The sequence below is a fragment of the Takifugu rubripes genome, chromosome 13 (genome assembly GCF_901000725.2).
Source record: "Takifugu rubripes chromosome 13, fTakRub1.2, whole genome shotgun sequence".
NCBI lineage: Eukaryota > Metazoa > Chordata > Actinopteri > Tetraodontiformes > Tetraodontidae > Takifugu > Takifugu rubripes.
Genome location: NC_042297.1, coordinates 11,581,232 through 11,605,841, shown reverse-complemented (window position 1 = coordinate 11,605,841; position 24,610 = coordinate 11,581,232). Strand labels below are relative to the sequence as shown.

The following is a 24,610-nucleotide window of genomic DNA, read 5'->3' as shown; positions in this document are numbered from 1 at the left end:
TTTTCTGTTTGTTTTAAGGTGAAATAACTTTGATCTTATTTTACATCTATTGACATTTTAGGTGGAGAATTCAGCATTTTCACCTGGAAGAAAACACAAGTTAATGAGACTGTGACGGTCAAGTTGTGAAACAGACCAGACGCTTAAATATGTTTGTTGTTTAATAATTGTGAGATTTCAGGTGGTTTTCAGAACATAAACACTGGTGCAACATCCGTGAATTACAAATTAGGTGCATTTGTTTATATAGGCTGAGGGGTGGGGGGGGGTCCAAAGCTGGACGAGTGGGTCAGATTCTGCTCAGCAGCTGTCAGAAGCAACATGATTCACACGTCGTTTTAAAACTGTGACGGTGCCAGTTTTCATGTTTGGTGACCTGGTTTCTGCTGAAGCACCTGGAGCCTCTCAGCCTGCAACATCCACAACCGCTGTTCTGGCAGAAGTTCAGCGGGACGACCATTAAATATGCTACCGCCTGCTATTAGCATTCGTTATTATTTAAATAATGGGATATACTTCCGTGTTTGGAATTTGTCGGTTCTTATAAAGTGGTGTGGAAGCCAACACGAGGCGGCCACTGATTAGTTGGTGAGAAACTTCAATAAGGGAGGAAAGGGGCTGCTGCAGAAAGGGGGCGGGGCTTTAGGACAGGTGACATCACAGAAGCGTATTGGTATTTTTAAAAAAACGGACTTCAAAACAGCTGATTACGTCATCAACAATGCATTTTTAAAAAAAGTATAAAGCTCGGAGATTTAATCCACGTGCTAAGCGAGTCCACTGGCACTTGATATCTTAAAGATTCGAGGTCTCGTTTACGCCTCCCTCCTCTGAAATGTCTTTAAAAATGTAAACAGACTAAGGCAGAAACCAATAAGATATAAAGCTAATCGTAGAGACATTCAACTTGTGCTCAAAGTATAAAAACTTAAATAGCTGCATAAATAAAAGCGCATCTCTGCTCCTACGCGACATGTTAGCAGCATCCGTCTCAGGATGTCGTGGTTACGTATGCAGGCTACGTACAGTACAGAACGTCGGTTTACATCGCAGCGTTGCAGTGCTGAGGTAACTTCTGCGTATAGGTGGGGGGTGGGGGGGGGGGTGGCGGCGGAGCCATCATAACATGCACGAAAGTGAAACGAGGTTTTAGTGTTTCCGCCTCTTTTTGTTCATTCAAGTTTCATTAAAAACGTGGATAATGCTGACAAGAAGGTGACCGTGAACGCAGCACGCGTGACAGTCTGTACCTCCGCTTCCTGGGGGTACGGCGGTGGGGGAGGGGAGGGTGGACGGTTAAGGTAGCAGGTGTTCCAGCGCCGCATCGTCCAGCTCGTTGACCGCGACGATGTGATCCAGGTATTGCAGGTACCGCTCCTGGTCTCGCATGAAGTGAGGGATTCTGGTCCGTGAAAAGACCGCCAGGTGGCGCAGCTTCTCCACATCCTCATACGACACCTGCCAAGGTGTGAACGGATCAGCACCTGCCGTCAAACACGGCCCAAATGCCAGATCGAGTTGAAGCCTCTTGCACTGACCTTTCCTAAAGCCGTCAACATCTTGAAGTCCACGGTCGTGCGATGCCGGAGCAGCCGGAGGATCCCGTCCAGATATACCTGATCTTTGCTGAAGCAACCTGACACGGACAAAAGTGAGAAGGCATCAGAATGACGGCGACTTCACATCACGTGATTTCCTGCAGCAGTGACGCAGAAGAGGCCTCAGCTGCCCTCTGGTGGACAAAAGGCGTAATTGTCACAGAAATGGAATAAAACAAAGAAAACGCGTGCGCGTCCGTACCGGGTTGCGAGGTGTCCGACTGCCCCCTCTTGGCTCGCAGACAGTACTCCCAGCGGACATCTGGGTTCTGGACGAAGCGGGCGATGTGGCTGAAGAGCTGGCTGAAGCTCATCTTTGCGGCGTGGTACACAGTGTAGTAGAGCAGCGCTGCACGCCACAGGTAGGGCTGTTTCCGTAGCAACACGCTGTGCAGGCTGGCCAAGCCCTCCTCTGTGGGATTGGCGGGCTTTAGACCGAACTGCTTCCTGGACTCAGAGGTGGCCCACGGCTGCAGGTTGTTGTTTACGCCGCGCAGGTAATGTGTACCTGAGGGACACAATTTTGACTCCTTTCAGAACCATTCGTGTGCATTTGTATCACATTACAAGAATTAAACTGACTATAAAACAGAACCTTTCCAGATCCTCAGTGCTGAGTTTAGTCAGCGTTCATTGTGTGATTCCACTACTCCCACTTCTTTATACCGCAAGACTACATGTGTGTAATTGACCCAAAAATACACAACGCGTGTGTGAGATCACACTCCCTTAGGCGGAACCTAAAGGAAACAGAAACTGAGAAAGGAGATGTGACCCTCGGGGATCAGGCAACGGGCCACCAGTCCAAACAAGCTTAGTGACACATGACCCAGCAGCTTCCGTCTCAAAAATCAGGCAAGGCGCGCGTGTGTGTGTGTGTGTGTGTGTATTTACCAATCTCATGCCTCAGCATCCCCTCCAGCCAGTGTTGGCGTGCGCCGGCAAGGTTGATGGTGAGAGTCGGCCGACAGCTCTCCACCACCATCACAGCCTGAGACAGCAGCTCGTCAGACAGACGCACCACCACCTAAACACACACACCTACTTTAGAAGGAAGCCACATCAAAGAGACCTCAGCTGGACCAACCAGAGTCAGCATCAGAACCGCTTCAGCAGATATCGATCCGTCCCATCAGATCGACCCGGCACTCACCTCCCCGACACAACCTTCTTTCTGCAGATATTTGCGTACCGCCGCCCACACCTGGCTCTTAGGCAGGATGTTGCCACCTGTCACCTCCTCAAATTTCTCATAGGAGCCAAACTTCCTCAGGACACACTCCATGATTCCAACTGCCTGAAGTTACACACAGAATCATCATCATCATCATCACCATCATGCTCCCTGTAACAGTGCACCAGTGTGAGATGGTGTACCTGCTCCAGGAAGAGCCCCGAGCCCTCTCTGTACTTATCCAGAACCCCCCTCGGCTCAGGCTGCATGTACTCAAACTGAGGCTCGTAGCTGAAGTCGGACTCAAAGAAAAGCTGCTTCTCCTGCTCCAAGTTCAGAGGCCGAAGTGCGACGAGTAGACAGGGCTTGGAGGCCGGGGGCATAGTTGCGCCCCCTGCACCTTTGGCTATGTGTGGCAGCGAGGTGGCGGGTCGCATTCCGGCCCTGCCAGCCTGGCGGCCGAGGGAGTAATTCACCGAGCAGGTGCTCTCGCTGCGTCGCATCCACCCACCTGCACCAAAGCTGGGGCTGGTCGCACTGCGAGCTGGGGGAGACGGGGCGGCCGAGCCACACCGCCAGGGGGGCTGCACAAACCGCTTTTCTGCCACCTGCTCCTGTGACCCCCTCAGGTGCGGCGGGGTCATGTCTAGACTGTGAGGACGGCAGAGAGGCGGCCTGGGTGCGACCCTGCCTCGCAGCGATGATGACGACCTTCGCTCTGCTACACGGCTGCTGCCGCTCTTGGTCTGGGCTGGAAGTCCATTGTGGGAGGCCTTCGGCTTGTTGGCGATTTTGCTCGTGTTGCACAGCTTGGCGGGGAAGCCGCCAGTTGTTTTGGGCAGATCTGCGCCCACACGTGGCTCCAACAAGTCCCCGCTGTTTCCAGCTCCTTCACCATCAACCTGATCCATGAAGACAGCACCCAAGTCCAACACCATCACCGCTGCCTCTCAGGTGTGGTGGATCTCAGGCTCTGGCTCCCTCCAGCCCCAAAGACTGCTGCAACACAAAGATGGACATGTACGAGGTCAATCACTGCAGGTGAAAACGCAACCTGAAAAGTTATTATCCAAGGGGAATTTGCAGCAACTTAACAGGAAAGGGAGTTCCCATCGCTGGTGATCTTCTAATAACTAACAAAATAACGGTGTTGCGGTTTTTTGTTGGGTTTTTTTCTTTCCTTTTTTTGTCTGAAATAACAATCCGATTCACCTTTTTTTCTGTGCTGAAACTACTTCACGGGGCGTCGATGCGATCGATTCATCAAAGAAACTGATTTGCCACTGACCGTTATTCGTCCGGAGCCCTTCAACTCAATAAGAAGAACAAGTCAAACCTCACCCAGCACCGTGTCCCAGGACTTCTGTCGAGGCTTTCAGCCGTTTCGTGAACTCTTCGCAGCGAACCTTCTGCCGAACAGAGCGGAGCCGCCGTCTGTGCTCCAGGGAGGGTGGTGTTCATCATGCGGGTAACGGGTCCGTGCAGTCGGAGGCCCGGGGCGCCTGCCTGGGCCGGCCAGGAAGTCCAGGATGTGTTGGAAGATATGACGCAAGACGCTGGATGTGCGTCATTACGCACAAAAAAGAAACGCTGCTGAAATACGGCGTTGCCAGGTTACACGGTCCGGCTGGTCACTGCTACAAGCGCGTGAACGGAAGTGGTCCTGACACTTTCAGAAAGGTGCCGTTAATATGCCTGATCATAAATACTACCTAATTTATTAATTCCATTTCACAATATGGCGTCCAAACAATCACTGCAACAGTTCATTTAGACTTTATTTCACTATATTTATTTTTATATGCCTGTGCACAATAATTTCTGGTTACATTACCTGACACGTTTGTTAAGTTTAAGTTGCATTTTGTTATTTATGTGAGCCTGCTTTTCATCCGACATTGAATAAAAACAACTGAGTAAGCAATCATTTAACAGATGAGCATTAAAACTTTCTGATGTTACACTATGGGAACATCACCATGGCACCCTCACAATGCCACAGAAGGGGAAAGAGGCGTTAATCCTAATTATACAAGAAATATGAATAGCTTCACCATCTCTAGTGTATTTTACATTGTATTATATTTATTCTGCAATAAAACATCTACTTTTCTTGATATAAATGTTTTCTGCAAACATTATTTGGATAATTTTAATTCTAAGTTTCTACTCCTTGTTTTAAATGTAACTTTCCACATCAGTACATTTCTTTAAAACCTCTCAGTGTCTAAACACACAGAAGGCATATTTTCAAATAGTCCTTTTGTAGAGATGTGAGGCACAGCCGTTTGATTTTTCCAGGTATTGTCAGTATGAGCACCACACCCTGTGTAATGTTCCATACCGTTTACATGTTAAAGGTGCATAGTCAGATCAGGTGTCGAGGCTCCGTGAAACTGAATATGAAGGAACCTGAGGGATGTTTTCACCTAATCACAAGAGCTAACAAAGAGCAATGGAAGAATGAGGAACAAAATGGTAGAGGTCCTGTCACCACAAACTTTTAGATTTAAACCAAACCATTCTGTTTCACGTGTAAAAAATAAAAAATAAAAAAAGATGAGTAAAACAACTGCATCCACATCCTTCTTCATTATGGAATGTATTGGTAGGTTTTATGTATTTCTAATATTTTTAATCTGAAGAACCTATCCATTAGATCATTTTCATTGCCTCTCCGATCTGCTGAGAATGCTTTATTTTACCTTCCAACTTATGCACAAAGGAGAAGTTCACAGTTGCTTTCTTAGGACTGTGGAGCCATTATTGAGCTATCTATCAATAATAAAAAACAGTCTGCTCATATTAGTACATATACATTTTAATTGTTATAGATTCTTACATGCTATATTTGATTTAGAGCTTCAGCAAATGCATACAAGAGCCAAAGATAATCAAGGGTAATTCTAAGAAATTTTGAAGCTAGCTAGCAAAGGTAAAACATTTGAGGTAGGCAGATTGAAGGCATTGGGTCTTTTATGTTGGAATGAGCGGCGTCAGGTGACTCCATCATCAGGAAATTTAACCTCCAACTATTATGGCACATTTTGGAAATTTTTACTGCTCTGGGTTCAGGTTTGTCAGCGTAGCCCCTTCCTGCACAAGGCCCCCAAGCTATTGGACACATTGTGTATTTCTCTATTTGGGTCAACAAAAACTTGAAGAAAGACAAAAGCACACCTTTTAAAAGCATCTTTGAGGGGTGCTGTGAGAAGAATCTGATTGGACTGGGTGGGTGGATTGAAGCTGAAGTCAGATAAGTGGGACAAATAAAAGCCCTGAAGATACAAAAGTAAAAATCTTGTTGATGTTTCCTTTAAATGACGGCAGAGTAACGTGGGTGCATCAGTATTTGCATCTGTCAGTGCAAACACATTAAAGATTCTCATTAGAATGCAAATTCTATTTAAACAGTGTGAAAAGAACAGCAGACTCTGTGACAAAAAGTCAATTATTTCATAACTTTTACAAGAAATTCTTTCAGCCTGAGCTTTATTTCACGGACGCATTTAATTTTTTTGTTCAAAATTTATAAATTATGTCCAGAAAATATTTAATGAATAATTTTAAATATATATACACAAGTTTGGCTCCTACACGGTGGAACCACATTCCGCCATCCATGGAGGCGGCACCTGCGTGACTGATTGTTAAAAATCATAGCTATGTGAAAAAATGTACAGAAACAGTTGAAGTCATATTTGGATGGAGCTCTAATTTTTCCTTCATGATTCACCATTGACTGGAGGCCCATGACTGACTCGTGCACCTGCTCTTCATCCTCAGAACATTCAAACAAGGGATAACAGAAAAGCAACTAATAGGAGCAGTTTCAGTAGTCCGGCTGGTTTCGTGTGCTCAGCTCACCCCAGAAGAGCAGTTACTAGGAAATGGTGAAGCCCTGTGGGACCAGCTCTGTTCTGAGCAGGTGACTGATGCTGCAGGGAGGATGGACCTGAGCGAGCGAGAGACACCAGAGCACAAACCAAAACACATTCAAAAGCACCGGGGACATGCTACCTGCCCACATATCAAGACACCGGCCCGGCTGGAGACCAAAACCTGGACACGATGGGCAGTAAAATCTCACTTAAAAACAAGACTATATGGAATATTTACTCAAAGTTTCCACTTTGAAGGAAAAAAAAACATGCAAATGAGGTAGGAGGTGCAAACAGAGGAGTGGTTCCCGGCAGGTGAATTGCAGACTTCAGAGGAGGTGATACACCTGACAGTGAGAGGACTGATGTCGCCCAGGACAGATGATCTCAATTTTACAGAGTGGCTGTACGTCACCTGAAAAACTACACTTTTTACTGCTGCGTGTTTGTGGACAGAAGGTCAGCCGTGCATTTTTAAAAAAAATAAAATGCTCCAAATAGAGTTTTCTGAGGATGGACGAAGGTATGAATTCTTCTTTCAAAGGCTTCTTTTTAAAATCGATTAGCATGCTTGAAGGAACAAGCAGAAAAATCCCAAAATTCAATGAAAGCATCTTAAAACTTTGAGGTGGGCTGAAGACAAGATGATTTACATTCCGTTTTAGTATTAAGTTGTGCCTTTATAAAACAATGACGTTCTTTTTACGCATTAGACTGTAAAGACTGATAACAGGTGTAACTGTCCCTCAGGCAGAGAGCAGCAGCGGGTTGGAAGGAGCGCAGAAGATGTTGCTGCTGGTCCCGGCGCCACTGCTTCTTCTTCATTCTGTTGCTGGGGGTCGGGTTCTTCTTGTACACAAATATCCATGACATGAGGCTTAATTGGAACCCTGACTGGTGGATCAACTACAACATGACACCTTGGTGGATTTTATATAGAAACCAGACTCTGGTCTCTCCCAGCTGGAATCCTTCCAGCTCTGGGTCTTCTGCGTTCCCTCACAATTTCACATCAACAGAGAGGACTCTTTGGAACACCGAGGATTCTTCCCAGAACTCGGAGCCGGTTCCGTATAAGTCTCCAGGACCGTACTTGGTGGAATACCCCTACGAGTACCACTTCGTCATAAACCAGCCACAGAAATGCCAGCAGCTGAAGCCGTTCCTGGTCCTGGTGGTACCGGTGGCGCCCCACAACAGAGCTCATCGGGACGTCGTCCGGAACACCTGGGGAGGCGAAAGCCCCGTGCTGGGCAAAGTGGTGATGCTGATGTTCCTGCTGGGGCTTCAAAGTGGGGAGGGAGCGGGGCAGCTTCAGGAGCAGCTGATACAGGAGAGTGAAGAGCATCAGGACCTGATCCAGAGTGACTTCCTGGACTGCTACAAGAACCTGACCATCAAAACCATGGTGATGCTGGAGTGGCTGGACTCTTACTGCTCTGGAGCTTCGTACGCCATGAAGATCGACTCAGACATGTTTCTGAACGTCCCCAATCTCATCAACATGCTGTCAGAAGCTCCCACGTCCAACTACATGACAGGACTGGTAGCAACAAACGCACAAGTTCTGCGGAATCCCAACTCTAAGTGGTATTTGCCAACGGAGGTTTACCCTGACTTGGTGTACCCTCGATACGCTTTGGGTCTGGGATACGCTTTGTCTCTGGATCTCTCAAAGAAGCTGGTGGAGGCATCCAGACACGTCAGAGCTGTTTACATCGAGGACGTGTATTTGGGCTTGTGTATGCAGTTCCTGGGTATCTCCCCTACTGACCCACCCAGGGGGGACTACTTTCACGTCTTTCCTGTGGCCTACAGCCGCTGTACTTACTCTACACTGATCGCCACGACCACTGACGAACACACCGACCGCATGAAGGAGTGGGAGGACTTTAGAAGGCCGGGCCCTCGCTGTTGACCAGGTAAAATAAGGAGGGAAATCATTCAGCTGAAATTGAGCTAAATGATGACGAATGCATCAAGTATTCAGTAACTGACCAGTTAATCTAAATAAATAATAAATAAATAATAGAAACACAGTTAATTATTTAATGTGACACTACAATTTCCTGAAATGTGTGTGGAATGGATGAAATTAGCATACAGGGTGGGTTTGTGGTGCTATAAAAGTGGATTTATATTTAAGGAGGAAAGACAAAAGTGAAAAGATAAGATGTTTACGGGAAGAAATGAGTCACCTTGGTCATGATTATGCCCCCTTTTTCCAGTTTTTGTTATTTCAGTAATCTGATTAAATGTTTTGTTGAGGTCTTGTCTTTCACTTGACTCAAGTGTTTGTTTCATGTGGTTCTATCTGGAATCTATATCGCTGTGACGCAAGCATATTTGGCTGTTGCAGAATTATGAGTGAGTGGAAAAAATTAAAGTGCCAGTATTAACTGTATCTGATTTCATTTTATCCTCAGAGTCCATCCCATCTTTCCTAGTACAAAAAAGGCAAAACCGTATTTTCCATAACTTAACCTTAAACTTGCATATGAACGTCTACCATCTTTCATTTGAGGGCTTCATTTTACCTGGATCACGCCCAGTTTTATTCACTTGGGCCAGATGGCGCCGTCCCTGAAGCAAACTGGGTGTTTTTATGTTTCGACCAGTTTCCGACCGGCTTTAATCAAATTCATTTGCTGTGTCGTAAATTAAATTAAAATTCTTACATTCTTACTCAGCTCTGCCTCAGCATTCAATTTAACGCAAACAAACAAACTATGTTTTAAAAGCAACCCTACACTGTAAGGGGACGTCATATGTGGGCCTCGTTCCGCGGCGGACGCGTAGATGCTCACTGGTCCTGGTTGGTTTGCAGATGCGGTGGGTCCAGTTCTGCGTGAGGTTGTTTGCTTGCGGTTGCTGTTTGGAAAAACTGCCACAGTCTGCTGGAGGCTGAGGCTATTGTGACTGTGGATACTGTGACCGTGTCGTGCGTATTTGGCGCATCGCGCTGATTTTACACAGCTGGTGCGGCGCCGAAAATCTCGCTGCTGAACTTTTGACGTCTCCTCTCTGCGGAGCCGTGACTTCTAAATCAGCTCTGTGTCTGGGGCAAAAGGACGTGGGTATTAAAACGGACGTTTAAGGTCAAAAGTAAAGCGGGTTTGAACGTTTTCAGCGTAGGACGTCACCCGGGAGCTCTTGACCAGTTAAGAGCAAATAAAAAAAAGTGCTGACGATGTAAAAGGATGCGCAAGAAAATGAAAATGAGGCACAAGTGTGGAAAAGCAAAATAACGGACGATGACTGACACATACAACAGAATGGTGGTTCTTTGACAGGAAGAACATCTGACACACAGGTTGAAACTCAGTCTGATGATACAGTTACCTGATTATTTTTAGGGTGGCAAAGCAAGAGTGATTCCATTAAAACCAGCCATGAATGGAGCTAACCCCTGGTACCTTGATAGACACAGACTCCATCTTCTGAAAGAGATAACAGCAGATGACCTGGCTTGATTCCCCGGGAGGATGACGGCAAAATGTGGGGGTCTGGATCTCGAATTCTTTTGCTTCTCTGGTTATCTGACATGGTGACGTTTGGGTCGGGGAGGTCACAACTATTCTGTCAAGGCTTCGCTGGAAGTGGAAACCCCTGTCTTAATGGTTATGCATGTGAAGTTCCATCTCCTGGACGACAGGTCAGTGGCTCCCCTCAGAAGAACCTTCCCTCCTGGAGTTTATAGCTTCTGGAGTGAAGTATGGAGGTAACATTGTGCCGTGCTGCTAGTTTTATATGTATGTATGTAAAAGAATGAGTCCATAGAGTTCAACGTGGCTTAAAGGAGGAATCGTGTTCAGATTCACAACAAACAAATGGCCTGAGAAGTACTGACTGTGAGTCAGTTGTTGCATCCCTGCAACCCAGACGGTTTGAAGAGGATGCCGCAGGTGGAGGCAAGTTTAATATTTGACAGATCTATTCTCAAAGACTGATAAAAGAATACTTACCCAGGTCCAGGGATGACAGAAGTGGTAAAAAAAACACCACCTGGGAGACGGAGACAGACCAGCCAGTAAACTCTCACCATCATCCAGCAAACAAAAGTGGTTTTAGTTATACAAGTTGAAAAAAATCCAACGGTATTATTGCTCATTTGGCTTGTTTTTGTAAAATATTCAACTTGGAATTCTGCAGCATCGTCTAATCCTCGATTTCATACCTGCACATGTGTAAAACTGCAGAGTTTGATTGTGAAAGAATGAGCAGCTCAATAATGCAGATCTTTAACAGGTCCCAGCATGTTGAGGTCAGCGGTGTTTTATCATCCACCAGATTCCCCACTTGGGTTGATTTACCACCACATTTATTCATTTTCTATACTATTCAGGCTGGTGTCAGCACTCGGGACATCACGTCATTTAGTCTGATGATGATCACGGTGTCCTTTGGCACATTCCTGACCTGGTTGCTGGTCCTGTGGTGGCAGACTCTCTCTATCAATGTGGCCAAAACCAAAGAGTCAGTTGTAGATTCTGGGACTCCTTTGGTCATCTCTCAAACAGTCAGTCATGTGTGAGAACAACAGGGAAGCCCTTTTTGTGTTGGACTGTGTTGTTTGGTATGTCCTACTTGTCATTTCTGCTGCTGGCTATAAGTTAAAGTGCCCCGTGGGGTCAATGAAGCTCTCTATGATTTTTGAAGGAACACCCCGCAAACACAGGTTAGAGTGTGCTGTCTGAACCAGTTCCAGGAGCTTAAGTTTCAAATTACTGTTGGAGGTGAGTGTTACAGCTCCTTGGTGGGGGATGGGAGGAGAAAATGATCATCTTGGGGTAGATTCCTGTTTTACAGCATCACCATGTTTACGACAACCACACAAACTTCGGATCAGACTAAACCAGCTGAGGTAATGAGGTTTATTCCAGCCGAGGATGCACCTTTCATTCAGTCTTGGGCAGCCATTGCCTTCAGGGGGGGAACAGCTCTAACTAAACAGACGGGTGGTGAAAAATGAAGGTGTGGCTTCCCCACAGGTAAAAAAAAAGAAGAGAAAAAGGCAAACAGAGCGGCAGTGGCACTGGAGAGTTAACCTAAATGGTGCAATCCAGGAGTCTCGCTCCGAAAATCAATGTGAGCGTAGTGGCCCGCAGAACACTGATGCTGTCTCAAATGTTTCAGAGGAGCAACGTGTTTTATCTGCTTTGTGTCCAAAAGGACTAAACCAGGGGAGCGTTGGCTTTCTGGAAGGAGCCGTGGAGACTGTGATGCCCTGGTAAGTTTGCTTTTATCACCTAGATATGACGTGTGCTTCCCATGACGGTAATAAAGCTAAACGTCCCTCAGGAAGAGGAGGAAAGTGTCTGAGCGCAGAAGATGTTATTGGTCCCGGCACCACTGCTTCTTCTTCATTCTGTTGATGGGGATCGGGTTCTTCTTCTACACAAATGTCCAGGACGTGGGGCATAACTGGAACCCTGACTGGTGGATCAACTACAACATGACACCTTGGTGGATTTTATATAGAAACCAGACTCTGGTCTCTCCCAGCTGGAATCCTTCCAGCTCTGGGTCTTCTGCGTTCCCTCACAATTTCACATCAACAGAGAGGACTCTTTGGAACACCGAGGATTCTTCCCAGAACTCGGAGCCGGTTCCGTATAAGTCTCCAGGACCGTACTTGGTGGAATACCCCTACGAGTACCACTTCGTCATAAACCAGCCACAGAAATGCCAGCAGCTGAAGCCGTTCCTGGTCCTGGTGGTACCGGTGGCGCCCCACAACAGAGCTCATCGGGACGTCGTCCGAAACACCTGGGGAGGCGAAAGCCCCGTGCTGGGCAAAGTGGTGATGCTGATGTTCCTGCTGGGGCTTCAAAGTGGGGAGGGAGCGGGGCAGCTTCAGGAGCAGCTGATACAGGAGAGTGAAGAGCATCAGGACCTGATCCAGAGTGACTTCCTGGACTGCTACAAGAACCTGACCATCAAAACCATGGTGATGCTGGAGTGGCTGGACTCTTACTGCTCTGGAGCTTCGTACGCCATGAAGATCGACTCAGACATGTTTCTGAACGTCCCCAATCTCATCAACATGCTGTCAGACGCTCCCACGTCCAACTACGTGACAGGACTGGTGACAATAAATGGACAAGTTATGCGGAATCCCAACTCTAAGTGGTATTTGCCAACGGAGGTTTACCCTGACTTGGTGTACCCTCGATATGTTTTGGGTCTGGGATACGTTTTGTCTCTGGATCTCTCAAAGAAGCTGGTGGAGGCATCCAGACACGTCAGAGCTGTTTACATCGAGGACGTGTATTTGGGCTTGTGTATGCAGTTCCTGGGTATCTCCCCTACTGACCCACCCAGGGGGGACTACTTTCACGTCTTTCCTGTGGCCTACAGCCGCTGTATTTACTCTACACTCATCGCCACGACCACTGACGAACACACCGACCGCATGAAGGAGTGGGAGGACTTTAGAAGGCCGGGCCCTCGCTGTTGACCAGGAATAAAAGAAGAATAAAAGAATAAAATGAATAATATCTTCATTTAGGTGGCGGTTCCAGCTCCATTTTCAGATGTGTTAAAGAGATGTGCATTTTTTTTAGGTTTCCGATTAAATATTGAATTTGGTGCGATTATTAAGTTGGACTAACCAGTTTTTCAGGCATTTAGATAAACTGAAATTACATATTGGGGGGAAATTAGTAATTGAAACCTCAGGCAATTGACGTATTTGTCAACATTCTGGGGTCAAACTTTAAGATTCTTCTCCCAGGCTCCACATGTAGAGGCACGCCACAGCATCGAATCCAGCAAAGGTGTTTGGTTTTCCAGCCGGGAATAGAGAAAGCGGTTCAAAGATTTCCTAACATCTCAGAGGAATGCCAAACTAACGGGTGCTGTGTTTAAAACCCTGGTGAGGAGCAGCAGTGTTGTCGTGCCGATGCCTCCAGGCTGCAGGGCTTCATATGTAAACACCCATCATGAAGGAATTTGGAGCAGCTGAGGCTAATGTTCTTGCTGCAGGAACCACACTTCAAAAGCACTAATGCTTCAAACCGAGCCAACAAATAATGATATCACCGTCAAACTTCAACATGATTTGCTTTTTCCTTCTTTTGTTTCACATTTATGAAGGAGAACCAGTACACGCCTTTCCTGGTTCCACTGGCACCTCCAGCAGGAAACGGCATAAATGTTTAATGATACACCTGCTATAATTAGTATATCCTAAAAGTGACCTGGCCATAAAACACAACTAGCCAGAATAATGTGGCAGCTATGTCAACAGGTGTGAACTTGCCCCTGGGGCAGTTCGTTGTTCTTCGGAAGCTCCGAAGAATCTGGGAGACAATGGAATCATTATTTTGACACTTGTGTGTAGCTAAGCTCTCGTTATTTTCTCACAGCGCCCCCTCTCGCCTCCTGCTTAGCCTCTAAATGACCTTTATGACCCACACTGTTCTCCAAAATAAGAATGAATTGTAGGAGGCCAGAGAAACGACACTGACTTGGAGATGAAATGCAAACTCCCCACAGTAAAGTGACTGTGCTGACCACTGTGACCTGCTGCCCTAGAGATCATACAATATAGTTCTATACATATTATGTATACAAAGTTTCTGTGTCCAGTCTGGTCTCATCATGTATTTGTGTGCTTTTAAAAACGTGATGCACTCACAAGTTTGTCTCCTGTCTAGTATTTGTTTTGTATGCAGGTGATAATAATGATACAGAGTCTGCAGGCAAGTTTGTAACTGTAATTTCGTTAATCCTGCCGGCTCTGGCGTGTCACTCTGCTCCATGTTGCCCGTTGGTGTGATCACATCTACCTGTTCCCTGGTGTGACGCGTCTGTGCTGCATTCAGATTGGTCTTAAAACACCTGGATGAGGTAAGACTCGTTTGCGGCTGATCTTTAGACACTGGGACTGGATGAGCAGATACTTTTAGGGTTTCAATGAAGAAACTATCACTCAATGTTTCTGAATCTTTTATTTTTTTGAAAGATATTCCTTTGTTTAGGTTATTTCATATTGATATTGAATGCGCTCGGGCGTTTTTCCTGTTCTGTTGCGACACCTAGAGGTCATTTTGTAAACTGCGACTAAAGATGACAGCAAATTAAAGGTAATCACTGATGAGTGGATGATCCACAAGACAACATCAGCTTCATGCTGCAAAATATGCTTCGGTAATTTGACCTTTGGGGGAGTTTTTTTTTAATTATTTAATGTTTAAAAGGAATTGAATTGTGGCACACTTATCCTTTTGAATCCACATTTCCATAATACACTTTAATGCTCTTCATTTAAAGAAATCGCAATTGAAAAAAAAAAGACAGGACATGAGATAATATTTAATATTTATTATTGGTTACAAATAACAGATTTGAACATTCAGAGGAGCAGCAGCAGAGTTCATTGAAAGACAAAATAAAAATCCTTTCATTCAGGTACATGAGTGAACAGGCAGGTTGCTACAAATTTAATGCCCTCCAGACGTCATAAATACAAATAAAATATTAACAAAATATTAAAAGTGTCTTACCGTCTTAATAAAGACGTGACAGTCTAAATTCCAAGTGTTACAACACATTTGATCCAGCAGCATACAGGATTTTTAAAAAATAAAAAAAACTAGCTTCAGTTTCACTAATAAAATCAGTACTTCCCCCATCAAGGGAATCAGCAGTAGCTGTAGACTGTACTGAAATAATACTATAAATCTTTTTTAAAAAAAGACTCCTTTATGAGAATAAAGGATTCACTACCTCACCTGGAGATATTAAGCTCCTTCTCTGGAGGATTTTCAGACATTTGATCTAGTGATTTAAAAAAGAAATCACCCGTAATAAGCTTCATCAATAAGCGTCATCAATACTGTCCCATTTTAACAGAATATTCTGCAAATTAAGAATATCAACACAAAAATCAGATTTGTCTTTGCTTACCAATACAAGCCAGAGAAACATCAAATCTTGCTAATATGCGTATTTTGTTTTATTATTTTAAAGGTCTCTTATGTAAGATTTTTATAACCCGTTTAAATTCAGGATAATCAGTCGTGATTTAACTTAACTTGGACTGGCTTCACCTACAGAAGCCCTGTCTGAAATATCAATTTATCTGCTCTTTAATGCAGCTATAATTTATTATTGTGTAGTATACAGAAAAGTCAAACTCCAATGGTAATTTCAACATTAAATCAGCTGATTGGAAATGTTTTTGTTCCCCGACAGCCGCCCTAGTTGCTGTAATATTCATAATAATGTGTAAAATTTTGTTCTTGCAGGCTGTGTTGTAACCACGAGATGTCACTAAATCTCACACACGGGACCTTCAAGATGTTTTCTAGCCTATACAGTGAGACAACAGTGTTTTTGCTAGCTAATAATCCAGCTTTTCAAGATTTAGTGTAGTGTAATCTACTCAATCTGACAGGCCAACAACAATGTTAGCTGCTGTGTGGCTTTAGGCCTCTCAGCTAACTCACAAAAAAACTATTTCAAGTGTGCTTCTAAACCTGTATTCCCTTAACTGTTCACAGTGTTTGTAGGTCCATAAGGCCTAAACTGAATAATTTAAACATATTCACATTATTCTTTAGCTGCAAAATATAGTTTCATAAAAACTAATTAGCCTGTTTTTTAAGTACTAAAAACAGTCAGTCAGTCATGAAATAATGTCACGTTTTCTAAAAAAAAAAAACTTAATGCAGAAATACTGCAATGCCAGCACTTAGACCTGTGCACGTATCTGTTTAAAATGTGCTGGCTCTTACTTCATACTTTATCTGCAGCATTTACAACATCTTCTTATAAAGAAAATAACCAGCTATAACATCTAAATCTTTCTGCTACTCGTCAGCTGGATACAGCTGCAGCGGCACAAAGCTAATGAGTCCGTCCAGGAGGCTTTCTTCCAATGGTCATTCTAAAACCTGAGAAACATATTCCTGTTATTCATCCCCAAAATCGGAGAAGTTAGAATCACCCTCGCAAGAATAGATTAGTGTCTTACTAATTTTAGCGTTAATTCACAGTAACAGATAGTAGTTAGCATATAGATATTTGAAAAGACTACAGCCATGCTAGCATTGTGAGACTGAAGATACAGCAGGTTCAGCTAATAATGCTAGTTCTAGCATGAAAGTGCAATTTTGAAACGCATATTATTTAGATTAGCTGCTCTTTAAGGAAGAATGCCTTTTTGCTACTGAGCAATTGTTAAGATAATTTCAATATCCTGAGAATCACTCTGTTGGTCTGTCAACAGGAGAACGTCTCCAGGAAATAATGCATTTGGGAATGTTTTTCAATTAACAAGCACGTTAAACTTCTGTCCTTCTGTGCTAAATATGTGGTTTTTAACATGAACTCCCACAGCTGCAGGCATGGCTGAAAGTCTAAAAATCATTGAGATCTGGTGGAACTTACATTTTCATAATTTAAAAGGATAGGGAAACTACTTTGCCTTTTTTAAAAAGAAAGTAAAGAGAAAACCCATTAAGATGAGCGTTTTGGCTCAACGCATATGCAGCCCACCGAAACCTTAAAGTATTCATGTTTCATTAAATATTTGCCAGGGTCATCTGGACACGGATTTTTGTACAACACCTTAATGTGTGTGGTCACGCTCACAGAGTTGTAGTCGTGAGTCTCCTTCTGCTCCAGGATACAGCCTTTACACAGGCACTCGGCCATGGCAATATCAGCAGGCGACCGGTTTATGTTGTGGTCGATCCTGGCAGGAGACAGAGAGCACATCAGGTTTACGGTCGGCTGTAGCATTTGTTGGAGCAGAATAGGGTGTTGCACCACAAAATTTGTGTCAGCTGTGTTTTCCCCACTGATCCCCAGCTGTAAAGCCAATATTACTTCAAATTTTAACAAATTAAATTACTTCGCACATTTGACATGGTCACGTTTTTAATGTTCTATAGCCGCCAAGTCTTTCTAAGCCAATAGATAATCTAAGAATTATGAATCATGCTATATTTACACAGGTAGGGAATTCATGTGCACATTTCCATTTTTACAGTGATTCAATTAAATAGATTTTGACCAAGTAATCATTTCAGAATTTCTTGTGTAGTTAAGGAAGGTTTGATGTTGTTACGCCTAAGTATTTTGTCCCGCCGCGGTGTCCGTAGCACAGTGAGCCTTACCTGTACCTCCAGGGGGAGACAGAGCGTTGCCTCATGTGTTCGCCTTTCAGCTGAGGCGCCACATCTTCGAACAGTTGGCGCACCTTTTCGCAGGTGGTTTGGTGGTCGGTGAAAGTGGGGGTGGGCCGGTTCTTATGGAACCTTTCCAGGCGCTGATTGGCCTCGTCCTCACTGACACACTGGGAGCCGCCGGCGCACAGTGGCCGTTCGCCGAAGAGAAGCAGCGAGCCCAGAGAAATCTGCAAGACAGGCGGAGAGAGAAGCGTCAAAAGCGGCCCCCGAAACCGAGCACCCCCCCCCCACACACACACACACCGTCATTATTACCATCTTAAGGCTGGTCCACGACATGTTTGCGGGATGAAGTTTGAAGTTTGTCTTGACCAGCAGCTTCATTAGATTCGCTTATATACACTTGTGGAAGAGAGGAACCGCGGAACCCTGAGGATGAGCAAGCAGCCCCCGCCTCGCCTCTCTCGCCTCGCCTCGCCTCGCCTCTCTCGCCTCTCTCGCCTCGCCTCTCTCGCCTCCCCCGCCTCGCCTCTCTCGCCTCGCCTCTCTCGCCTCTCTCGCCTCGCCTCCCTCGCCTCGCCTCTCTCGCCTCGCCTCCCCCCCCCCCGCGAGGGCGGGAGTTCAAGTGAGGAAAAAAATTACACGCTAGGAACGAGCATTAACCAAATATCGCAGTCATTAGGGCTTATCTAATTAGTTTGTTCTCTTATTTAATCTGTGAGTCCACTCAATTATTTTTGTAACCAGAAATGACTGAATGCAGTTGTACTTAAATTAGTCTGGAATCAAGTGGATATAAATAATAATAAACTTAACTAAGAAAAGAAAACCACCGTGTGCGTTTGTTGGTTAATGTAAATATAATAGGCTATTTCTGGAGTGAGTATACTGTACAGCAAAAATGCTGACATCACACATAATAATCATAATAATACTATGAGGAAATGAGAACGAGGAAATAAACACAAAGCCCTTTTGATTTCATCAGCCTTTCAAGAGATCTCTGCATCCATAAACCTCGACATATCAACTGCAATAAAACTTTATCACGATTTTTGTTTTTATGTTTCTGCAGATCAATGAAGAAGAACACGCCACCTATTGGCCATTTTCACTATCACAAGATACTAATGAATTCTTTTGGGCTGGTGGGGTCTGCATGGCAGAGGTGACAGGGTGAACCCCTGAGAACCCGTTTATACACTTGTTTAAAGTGTACAAAAAGCTGACTTAGATTAAATCAATTGTTTTTTAAAACAACATCAGGTCAGACAGGTATCCAAGTGATGTGTTCAGGGTCTAAACAGGAGACGGAAATAAGAAAATCTCAAAAATTAACACTTTACCCTTTGAAGCAGTGTTATTATCTTGGGTTTGTATATTGTTCCATAAAACCTATGTCTACATAATATATTTAACCATGATATATACTGTATTTACATTAATGATGTATACTTCCCATTACTTATGCTGCAAATTATTCAAAATGAAATGAATCATAATCAATATATGAAAACACAAACACAGCTGTGGTACTGACGTGTTCATGTAGCATGTGTGTAGGAAGCTGAGAAAAGATGTTTCAACTAAGGGAAAGGCGCAGAGTTGCTACAACAGCAGAGGAATTCATCTGGAGACGATGACATCATGGGGAGGACTGCTGAAAACTGGAGTAACAACAGACGTTAGTAACTTTGACCTGGATGGGTGGTTCAGGAAGGAGAGCTTTCATGGGGCAGTACATGTTGAATGTTTAGGAGGTGAAACCAGACAGGGTGAGTTGCTATAGAGATTCCTGAAGAAACAGCTGGACGAAGACTTGGGCTACAATAACAATTCCAGTCTTCACTGCTGGATTTGGGGATAATCGGACCTTCTCTGTAGATCCTTCCAGGTTTTTCAGGTTGGTGACGGCGGGTGGACAGACATCTTTGGGTCCCTCCAGAGATGTTTGATTGGGTTCATGTCAGGCTGTGACCGGCCAAACCAAAGACATTCAGAGTTGCTCCCCAGACTCTCCTATTGGCTGCGTATTTACAGTCACAGTGTTGTTGGGAGGGAATCATCTATGAGTTGATCTTAAAATGTTCCTCTACAGTTTGCTCACTGGTCTTTACCTGCTGCCAGAGACAAATATTATCTCTGGTGGACCCACATATTGCATTCAAAAGAAGTTTATTTCTATTTTGATCAGCAGGGACGAGGAGTTAAAAAAGGACGAGCAAAATAAATGAGTAATTGATTTTCTTTTGTCAACCACAACAGTGTGATGAAACACTCCGTTGCAGTTATGATGCAATAGGTCTGTACCTCCCCCGACCTCCTTCCTTACCTAGCAACTATAAAAGTTGTGTAGTCTGTTTTTAGAAACACAGATTTCAACAGTTCAGTGCTCCTCAACTTCCTCCTCCATGTTTCAATGCCCGAACGTCATATCTTCAAAAAATGAAACAACTAAATTTGACATTTGGTCACAAGAGTCATGCTAGCAGCGCTCTCTGTTAACAATTAACAAAAGCCACCTGAGCCCACTTTTAATGATTAAACCCTGTTTCTTAACATTCTGACAGGGTTGCATACCAAACAAAAAATAAATACCATAAATAAACACGAAACAAACAAATAAACACGTAGTTAACCTGTAGAAATGTCTCTTTACTCATTCTTTTCTTCCATCATTGTCCTGTCTTCAATGTAAAACAATACCAAACAAACACATATGCATATGTCCATTTTGTGGGTCTTGATATTGACACCTGGTCTTAAATCATGGTTTGAGCATTGCAGCACATCACAAAGTCTCCCGATGAAGATCCAGAACATTCAGCAGGGAAGTGTCAAAGAGAGAACATTCTCATTGTTGCATTGGAGAGACACACCTGTCATCAGTGCTAGCAAGCTTGGCTGGATGCAACATTTTAAGCTGTGGATGGTCAAAACCAAAGCTTTTCCCCTTCTGTGAACCTGCTTGAGGGTGAATCTAATGACTTGATACCAGAACAGAGTTCTCACCAGAGCCATGGTGAACATAAGGTGTGAAAAAAAAGTAGTAGTGAATATTCGAACGTTATGCGGTGTAATTGACTCTATCCTGATGATTTTTGCAGGTGTATGATGTCATATTTGTCCTCTGCAGTTTCTCCTGAAGTTAAAAAAAAAGAAACATCAAGCAGTCAATCACTAAAGCACATTCCTGGAGTTCTTCTGCGCAGACATCATTAGGATAGCAGGTTCCGCCCCCAGAGTATAAATAATGACACACTTCTTTTAGACACCCAGAGTGTCGGGCAGAGTCTCCTTCGATGTTCATGCCTGCTGCATGTAACACCTGAGGAAGCGGTTTTATTATCATTATGAAGCAGCACTTTATGACCAACACATAAAACACTGTTAATAAATCATAACAAGTAAAGCACTTAAAAAAAACTGACATGAGTAAAAAATAAATAAATACAACTTCTGTCACCTTTCCCCTCGCGTGATCCTGCTTCGGTGGCAGTCAGATACGCACTTTTCCAGCAGCGTTTTATTATAACAACCAGGTTCAAAGTAACCAGATTAATCAGCTTTACAGGAAATGTAAAGATTGACAGGTCAAAGCTAGACAACCTGAACACAAACGATGAGGCTTCTACACAACACTGCACAAACAACCATTTTCTCCAATATCTGACTTGGCAAATTTAGCTGCATGAACAAATGTTGAGTGAGTAAATGCAAATACAATGATCAGACTCCCTAATGATGGACGGGGGGGTTGATGGTCACACTCCTTAAGTTTTTTCGTCTCCTTTCTGTTCTGTGAGTCACAAATGGGTGTTAGCTTCATACTAGCAACCCTGTGTCAGCAACCAAACCAAAACTTGACTCCGACTGAAACTCCTTGTAGAATACTACATTTTCGATCGTATCCGAGTGAGTCACGAAGAAAAAAAATATTTTCTGACTCAGGTTGATAAGCAAATATGTTATTTGTGTTTGGGCCGTTGCCCTGGCAACGCGGTCCCTTCATCCGTTTCACAAACGCGAACGTGATCTTTGTCGTATCTCGTCTGTGATCGGCGGAAGACATGGAGTATTTGCAGGCGTAGACATGTAAACGTCTATTGTAGTCGCAGGTGATATATCTTCAAGAGCTGAAACTCCCAGACTGATTCAGATTCCTTTATTTGTCCCACACGCGGAATTTTTAAAACTGCGTTTTCCTGCTGACGAGACGTTTTGTGAATCATAAGTGGGAAGTGCAGGAAAACGTGTCTGGAGCTCAAATGACGCAGGTTTTCTGTTGTGTTTCTATTTTTAGGTCATCGTGACTGCTGTATTCTATCTATCTATCTATCTATCTATCTATCTATCTATCTATCTATCTATCTATCTATCTATCTATCCAACATCCATCCATCCATCCAACATCCACCCATCCATCCATCCATCCATCCAACATCCATCCAACATCCACCCACCCATCCATCCATCCACCCATCCATCATCCATCCAACATCCATCCACCCATCCAACATCCATCCACCCATCCATCCATCCATCCAACATCCATCCACCCATCCATCCAACATCCATCCACCCATCCAACATCCATCCACCCATCCATCCATCCATCCAACATCCATCCACCCATCCAACATCCATCCACCCATCCATCCACCCATCCATCCACCCATCCAACATCCATCCACCCATCCATCCATCCATCCACCCATCCATCCACCCATCCAACATCCATCCACCCATCCACCCATCCATCCATCCATCCACCCATCCATCCACCCATCCAACATCTATCCACCCATCCAACATCCATCCACCCATCCATCCACCCATCCAACATCTATCCACCCATCCAACATCCATCCACCCATCCATCCACCCATCCATCCACCCATCCAACATCCATCCACCCATCCATCCATCCATCCATCCAACATCCATCCATCCACTACAACAGTTGTCTCATCACTGTGTCAGTAGGATCCAGGAGATAAAACCATGTTTTGCAGTCAGAATTACCAGAACTAGAAATATGCTTCTTTTGCCTGTAAGCATGAAAGTAATGAACAACAATGTGCGTTTTGGGTAAAAAACAATAAACACCAGTTCCATGCCTGAAGAATCGAAGTTCTTGTAAACTGCACACATGCAAGCTATTGGTCAAATAAATATTTTAGTGCTATTTTATTTTTGTGAAGTTTATTTGACTCGGTAAAGGTTTTGTTCTTTTTTGCAGAGGAAATAAACTGGAATATGTTAAAGCAGAAGACAGCTGGAGAAATCAAGGTGAAAGAATAATTTTCATTTTTAGACGTAACATGAGACATAAGACGGTGGCCTGGCTAAAAACAATGTTGTCACCTGGATTTAACTAAGCAAACAGGTAAGATTACTGCATGGACAATTATCTTTCAGCTATTTAATCCTCATTTCTTAAACAACCATGTTGAAAGACGCTTGGCCGTGGAAAAGACGTTAGTCTGTTTTAGAACGGTCAAGTCATTGCTGTATTGAGAAAAAACTGGAGATTGCAGAAATGACTTAAATTTGACAAAGAAAAATCCTGAATAATGGTGATTGCTTAAGTGTTTTATGAAATCAAAATGTAGAAACACAACAGCAGAAGAAGTCTGTGTTTAGTTGTGCAATTAGAGTATTTCTACAAGCACAAATGAAGAAAACTTGAGGGAATGGAGCTGAACAGCCTTAAGAAATTCACTAGGGAGCATAAAGATCATACTTGTAGAGGCAGATGAAGCCTGTGAGGGTGGTGCTCTGATCTGGGGTAGCTGCAGCTAAAGATGGCCCAATAAAATATTAGTGTGTGACCTCTTTCTGGTGCAGGTTTGTATCGGAAATGCCACAGTTTCTGGCAGATGGCACTAATTGTGTTCTTCCTTAGTGCTTTTCCATTTGATTCTTGATAGCTCCAGATGGTGGGCTGGCCCCAGTGGGATGCATTTTTGGGAGGATCTGTATCTGCTGGCAGTCTCAGCATTTAAAACAAATTTCAATGTTGCTAAAATTACACAAATTCAAATAGTGCACTGATCAATCAAAACTTTCTTATGCTCTCCTTTCTAGGCCTCATGCTGCAATTACTAAATGAAAAAGATCAAATATAAATAAGACATTTCTTACATTGTAAATTAACAAATATATTGCTGCAAATGTAAGTTTACATAAGCTGATCTAAACATACAACACAATATTCACCTAACCTTTAATCAAAAATTAGCCAATGATTATATCAACATGAGACACTTAAAAAAACCAAGAAAAACAATTTACAAAAGGGCACTTGCTTGGTCCAGAGGGGATACAAACACGTATTTTAGCACCACCTAGAGTCTGTGCACACCCTTGACTTGTCTCTGTTCTTGTTCTGGTGCTGTATCGGATCTGTCCATCTCATTCTGTCCATCTCAATGGCTTTTTCCTGCCATTGATGCATGTTCAGGGCAGGTTCAGGCTCTGAGTTTCTGTAACAGTCAGAGGTGTCACGACTAAGAGCACAGGGGCAGAACCCCAGATTGCAGACAGGTGACACTGATAGTTATCAGGGCAACTGAACTGTTTGAGTTCCATGACGTTGTAGACAGACACATACACTCCTAAAACTTACAAGTACAACAACTCCCGTCACAGGGAGGAATTGATCTGGAGAAGTAAAGATGACCACACATCATAGCCTGATATCTAGGAGAAGTGGTGAAAAACCTGTCAGGAGGCGAGCTATCCCAAATGGGAAAAGATGTCTTAGCCAAAAGGTTCACATTTTTCTCTAACACCAGATGAAATCCCAGCAGT

The 24,610-nt window shown here is 43.9% G+C and overlaps 3 protein-coding genes across 6 annotated transcripts; 2 read left to right on the top strand and 1 right to left on the bottom strand.

Moving 5' to 3' along the window:
- Positions 1-149: 149 nt before the first annotated feature.
- Positions 150-4,381, bottom strand: kiaa0895l. Of its 2 annotated transcripts, none has more exons than XM_029845816.1 (7): positions 4,114-4,381; positions 2,976-3,768; positions 2,752-2,895; positions 2,493-2,625; positions 1,801-2,106; positions 1,539-1,636; positions 150-1,458 (listed from the first exon to the last, which is right to left on the bottom strand). In XM_029845816.1, the coding sequence occupies exons 2-7, from the start codon at positions 3,708-3,710 to the stop codon at positions 1,297-1,299; spliced, it is 1,578 nt and encodes a 525-aa protein (XP_029701676.1). In that variant the 5' UTR covers positions 3,711-3,768; positions 4,114-4,381; the 3' UTR covers positions 150-1,296. The 2 variants fall into 2 exon arrangements, with proteins under 2 accessions (XP_029701676.1, XP_003969781.1); XM_003969732.3 differs by having other exon boundaries at positions 2,976-3,771; positions 4,114-4,378.
- Positions 4,382-6,990: 2,609 nt separating this feature from the next.
- LOC101077342 (beta-1,3-galactosyltransferase 2-like) lies at positions 6,991-9,057 on the top strand. Of its 2 annotated transcripts, none has more exons than XM_003969731.2 (2): positions 6,991-7,176; positions 7,408-9,057. In XM_003969731.2, the coding sequence occupies exon 2, from the start codon at positions 7,525-7,527 to the stop codon at positions 8,569-8,571; it is 1,047 nt and encodes a 348-aa protein (XP_003969780.2). In that variant the 5' UTR covers positions 6,991-7,176; positions 7,408-7,524; the 3' UTR covers positions 8,572-9,057. The 2 variants fall into 2 exon arrangements, with proteins under 2 accessions (XP_003969780.2, XP_029702377.1); XM_029846517.1 differs by having other exon boundaries at positions 7,404-9,057.
- LOC115252123 (beta-1,3-galactosyltransferase 1-like) lies at positions 8,521-14,295 on the top strand. 2 transcript variants are annotated; one of them, XM_029846519.1, is made up of 3 exons: positions 8,521-8,575; positions 11,826-11,883; positions 11,955-14,295. In XM_029846519.1, exons 2-3 carry the CDS (start codon positions 11,876-11,878, stop codon positions 13,111-13,113), a joined length of 1,167 nt encoding a protein of 388 aa, XP_029702379.1. In that variant the 5' UTR covers positions 8,521-8,575; positions 11,826-11,875; the 3' UTR covers positions 13,114-14,295. The 2 variants fall into 2 exon arrangements, with proteins under 2 accessions (XP_029702379.1, XP_029702378.1); XM_029846518.1 differs by lacking the exon at positions 8,521-8,575 and adding an exon at positions 11,067-11,741.
- The last annotated feature ends 10,315 nt before the right edge of the window (positions 14,296-24,610 follow it).